Here is a 5,719-nt window from a genome sequence, read left to right as displayed (position 1 = left end):
ACTCTTGGACTTAATCCAAATCCAAGGAAAGGAATCCAGAAACGATAAAGAACAAACCTAAACAGCAAAAATATAGCTCTCATATAAAATGCCCAACTAAAATGATCAATAGTTTATACTGGTTTCTAGAATGATTCAGTTTTAATGTTATTTTTATTCTCTTATGTGTTAGATGAGCTTAAGTGTATAAAAATGTAATATGCAACCCAAGTATAAAGTACTACTCACAAGCTATGAAAACACCAAAATTTTATAAACACCTATGCAGCAACTAAGAATCAAAACATATTTTTGCTTTTGGCTGTTTTTCTTGGGCACAATTTCTACTTACATTTTCTGTAAGGATGAATAAATACATTTCCCTCTATAATAATAGCAAGTGCAGTGGTAAAGCAAACTGAAAATAATTTGAGTACACAGAAAGTGAAGTACTCTTCAGCAGGTAGAAACTTTAACATGTAGCAATGTTTTTTTTATCCTTGCTAAAAGTAATTATGTATTTTTTAAATGTCTTCTCTTTCAAATTATACATAATGTACTTATGAGGTAATAAACATTCTGTTTACAATTGCATCTCTTTTCCTTCTTATATATTTAAGTAGGACAAATTAAATTTACTTCAATTTCATATTTGTTAAATGTTAAAAACAACATATTTAAAATATACTCTTTCATTAATTTCATGTACAACACCTGTCATGTGCAATACCTCAAACAATTCCCTGCAAAGGGGCAACTGATGCCCTCTTGTGGTTAAAGGACATTTTAGACAAAAATGTGATGTACCATAGTCTTACCTTTCTTCCAGGTTTTAACAATCATTTGCTTGGTATATGAAAGCTGCAAATGATATCCAAGCTTTTTATATCACTTCTATAGCTGTTAGACTAATTTCCAATAAAAAAATGCTGTACACACTTTATAACATCTGGATTTGAATTTAAAAACCTGTAAATAGCTATTTACAATATAGTACAAATTATAAATTAGTTGCCCTTCATTGGAACTGCCAACAACCACTCTTGTTTAAGTGGTGAAGACTATCCAAAGTCAGTTAAAACATCTCTCTCTGTTATTCACATTGACATATCAAATATTAGAAATATCCATTGGTTTCCTCTCTCTCATACACAAGTCAATTTTTCCTTTCAGTGGTATTTGTACTTCCAAATTTTCATCTTCCCTGTGATGCCTTTTCCCTTTCCTTAAACAGATGTAAATGCCCATTCCTGTTACAAGTGTGATGGAACCCAAGCTGATTACAGACAAAGCTACCAAGGTGGGCATACAGGACACAGACTCTAGTTTTCTATGAGTTGGTTCTATCGAGATTTGTGGTTCTTTTTCCTCTATATTAATTTCCGGTTCCTTTCTTAAAAGATTTTCAATGTAGCTCTCATTACTGACAGTGTCATTGACAAACAGGTTCACCATAACCGTGGAGTAGAGAGGCTCTGGATAACCATGATCACTCACTTTCACCAGTAAGCGATGGAGCCCATAATCAGTCTGCAGCAATGCTTCTTCCAAAGTAATGTTGCCAGTTTTGGGGTCAATCCTGAAGGACTCAGGCCTCGGACCTCTTCTCCCTATGATGCTGTAAGCAATGACAGCATTCATGCCTGTGTCTTTGTCAACAGCATAGACCTCTGTAACTGGGGAACCAGGGAGAGTAGAAGGTAGAACCAATAGGTAAGACATATTAGACTGAGGAAATAAGACAAGAGGAGGGTTGTCATTGATGTCTAGAAGGAGGATTGTGATTTTTGCAGTAGAGGAGAGAGCAGGCTCACCACCATCAACAGCTTCAACCCACAAAGTATATGAACTTTGCTGCTCTCTGTCCAAAGAGACTTTAGCTCTCAGCATGCCCTTTCCTGTGTCTATCACAAAAATATCACTTTTATTCACCACTGAGAGGGCCACCCATCCATTTTGCCCAGCATCAGCATCTGTAACACTTATTACTCCAATTTCACCATATCCTGGAAAGTTTTCCGGCACAAAAAAGCTGAAATCCTTGTTGATGAATCTAGGGCTGTTGTCATTTTTATCCAACACTGTGAGAGCCACAGTGGCAACTGATTCTCTGGGTGGCTTCCCAGAATCAGCAGCTCTGACTGTATACCTGTACTTCTCTTTCTCTTCTCGGTCTAGCTGAGTAGAAACTGTCAGAATCCCTGTGGTACTGTCTAAGGAAAAGTAGGATGGAGCATCAGGTCCCAGAAAATAGGAAACCTGACCTCTTTCTCCACTATCAGCATCTGTAGCATACAGCTTAGTCAAAAAGGCATTGGGTGCATTGTTTTCTTCAATGGTTAGTTCTATCAGGGGTTGAAGGAAAACAGGAGCATTGTCATTTTCATCTAAAAGCTGCATTTTAATAATTTTTTTGGCATGAAATCCCTCCGAGTTCCAGGCCACAACGGTTATTTCATAGAACTGCTGTAGCTCATAGTCCATGGGCTTTGTGGTTTCTAGCAAATATTCATTATTGTATGGTTTGTAGGGTGACAGTCTAAATGGCCCTTCACCATCCAGATAGCAGTTCACCTTGTATTTACCTTCTGGATCTCTTATGGTGAAAAATGCAATTGGAGTGTTAACAGGTTCCAGCTCCTTCAGGTAAACAACACCATCTATCTCATTTGCTATATAACGAGGGACAATTTCAGGTGGTCTGAAAATGACTTTGATAATGGACACCAGGGCTGTGATCACAGCAGGGATGCAGCCTGGCCCATTAGCAAGGATGGTGAGCTTGTGTGTCTGCAGAACACTTCCCCCAATTTTACTGAAAAGTTTAATGACTCCAGTGGTTTCATCCAGATAGAACAAATCCTTAGATGCCTGTGGAACTTTCTGACCGTAAGAGTAGGTGATCTGAGCATTGGTTCCCAAGTCTCTATCCACAGCCTGGACGGCTGCAATCGGGGTGCCGACTGTAGCATTTCCATACACTGTGATGTTGATTTGTGAGTCTGCAAAGAGAGGGCAATTGTCATTGATGTCACTTATGCCAATGGTGAGAGTGGCGCTGCCCAACAGTGGTGGAGACCCACCATCCTCAGCTATGATGATGCTCACATACTGGTCCTGGGTCTCCCTGTCCAGAGCCCCCATGACTATTAGATAGGGGGTGCGCTCCCCATTCTCATTCTCTTCCACATCCAGGGTGAACATACCATGGTAGTCCAGTAGTCGGTAGGTTTGTACCCCATTAGTGCCTACATCTGGGTCCACAGCAGGATGCTCTATGGCCAGCCTAGTGTTTACAGGTGCATTTTCTGGAATCCATACCGAGATTTGGGAAACAGGGAACAGCGGGGCATTATCATTGATGTCCCTGATGGCGATTTTCACCTTCACAAACCTAAAGTATTCCTGAGGCAGGACCAGCACGTCCAGAAGCAAAAGGCAGGAGTCAGAGGAAGGGGAGGAGGAGATGGAGATGCTGCCACCCCAGGCAGCACCTCCACCCCCTTCGAGACACAGGGCCTCCCTGTCAATCTCCTGGGCAGAAGTGTGCAGCTCTCCAGAGCGGTTGTCCAGGGTCACGTACTGGCCACTCAGTCCGCGAGACGCCAGGCTGAAGGAGAGAGGGGGGTTCCGCTCCACACTGGCGCGCTCAGGCGCCGGCAGCTGCTGGTCTCGACTCCCTGAGGCCCGAGGTACCAACCGCAGGTCCTCCGCCAGGCTACCGATAAGCACCCCCGCAGGCAGTCCCTCGTTCAGGCTATACAGGAGCTCGGTGGCCCGGCTGTAACTCGCGAGGCAGTTGAAGGGTCCCACGAAGAGGAAAAACAGAAACAGATTCTAAAAGAGGGGAAGGGGAAAAGGCTCATTACACATGCGGAAACACAGAGATTGGAGTCAGAAACCAGTGTCCCAGGGGTCAATGCTGCCACATTCCTACTCCCAGGAGCAAAGCTTGTACTCAAAGCCGAGTGGGGAAGAAAATTACCGAAAAGAAGAGATTTAAGGAGCAACACTGTCGCCCAAACTTATTTATTTATTTATTTATTTTTCTGTTCACTTGCTATCTGTGCCCTCCTCTCCCAACCCCCGCACCCCCTTCACCATTTCAGTTTAGCTAACATTCACAGTTTCAAACATAAAGCATCTCTGGAAACACGCCGGAGTGGAGAAGACTCCCACTCAGGGACTGCGCAACGCAACGCGACAGAGAAGCAGCCTGGGCAGGGGACGGGGAGCGAGGTGGGGGAGGGGTGACAGTGGCGAGGACTGAAAGGTGGACAATTGACTTGCTCTTTGAAATAGTTCTGCCTTTAGGGTGTTAGGATGCGAAATGTGTTAAATGCCTTACTATAAAACCAATAACAACAGTAACAATAATAATAGGGAAAAAATAGTACTCCACTCACACATACACGCAAGTAAACACCTTAGATTGGAAAAAGAGATTTTCATTTCAGCATGAATCAAAAAACAAAGCCCCTTCCAAGTCTTCCCAAACTCCCCTCTTTTAGGGGAAGAGAGAGGTAAACGCGGAAAATGATTATGCAAAAACAATTTTTCAGTTGCAGTAGGGAGAATCAGAAGCAGGCAGCCTGAAACAATCTCGGGACCCTGTTATCTAAAATGGATTGAGCGCACCCCCACCCCCTCTCCATCCCATCTGTCTCCATTTCTGCTTCAGAAACTTCCCCCTCTCCCTCTCTTGACCCAAGGACATGCCCAGACATTGCTAAAACGAAGACACATTAGCCCAAACTCCCTTTCCCTCCCTCCATCCTTCCTTTGAAGTTTGGATTAAGGTGAAAGGTTTGAAACAGCAACACATAGAAAGTGCCTCCCAGTACCGCAACTTATAGGGACCGTGAGGCTTCGATACCCCAATCCTTACCGGCAGGTTTCGGCTGGTGGTGCTACTCCTGGGACGAAGTAGACGCCCCATATCCAGGCGCGGGTGCCAGGTCGCTGGGCGCCAGCTCACTGCCAAGGCCCTGGAGCTGCGTGCATTCCCTCGGCCGTGCATTCCCAGGAAGGCTGCAGTCAGCGCGCTCCTGACAGGAGGGCGGCAGAAGACACTCCCTCAGTTCATGCAAATCGCTGGGAACTTCAGCCAATAGTCACTGGCTTGTCAATTAAAGACCGGCGCTAATAAGGGAGAGAAAAGCGAGGGGGCATAAGAGTGCAGTCATAGTTTCTTGTACAAGGCACCAGTACCTTCAAACCCGGCTGAGGTGTCAGGTATTTGCCTCAGAAGACAGCGACTGGGCCCCTCCAGGTCGGGCACCCCGGCGCGCGCCTACTAGCCTTGCTCAACGCCACACCACTCAACACCACACCACGTCCACAGGTTGCGAGCAAAAGAGGAAGCATTAAAATAAATAAATAAACCCTCGTTTGTATCTGAGTGTATATACTGAGAGAATTGACGCCACGGTCGCGATCCCCAAACGTCTGCTTTGCCAACAGTTCTTTGGAGAGAATTACATTCAGCAATGTTTTGCACAGAGAAGGAAAATCCACTTTCCTCTGCCAAGGGAAGGTATTTCAACTTCGTTGCAACGCGGTGTGAACTGGAAAAAGAAATTATTGAGTTCGGGGAAGGTTTCAACATGCTCCAATTTTGAACCTTCACTGTTGGTGGTGGCAGGGTGGAAGAATATCTGTTAGTTTCCTAGTTGTAGGCGCAAGTGACACTGAGTGTATGCCTTGTGCTCTGATTTCAGAGGCAGCAAGGCTTCTGGCT

General features: G+C 44.5%; 1 protein-coding gene across 1 annotated transcript; it reads right to left on the bottom strand.

The window, feature by feature from the left end:
* Positions 1 to 1,089: 1,089 nt before the first annotated feature.
* PCDH20 (protocadherin 20) lies at positions 1,090 to 4,999 on the bottom strand. Its single transcript, XM_007958001.2, has 2 exons — positions 4,868 to 4,999; positions 1,090 to 3,816 (listed from the first exon to the last, which is right to left on the bottom strand). Exons 1-2 carry the CDS (start codon positions 4,997 to 4,999, stop codon positions 1,090 to 1,092), a joined length of 2,859 nt encoding a protein of 952 aa, XP_007956192.1.
* Between the last annotated feature and the right edge of the window lie 720 nt (positions 5,000 to 5,719).

Source organism: Orycteropus afer, unplaced genomic scaffold (genome assembly GCF_000298275.1).
Source record: "Orycteropus afer afer isolate SDZICR_OR568_19922 unplaced genomic scaffold, OryAfe1.0 scaffold00833, whole genome shotgun sequence".
NCBI lineage: Eukaryota > Metazoa > Chordata > Mammalia > Tubulidentata > Orycteropodidae > Orycteropus > Orycteropus afer.
The sequence above is the reverse complement of the archived record's forward strand: the minus strand, read 5'-3'. Positions and strand labels throughout refer to the sequence as shown.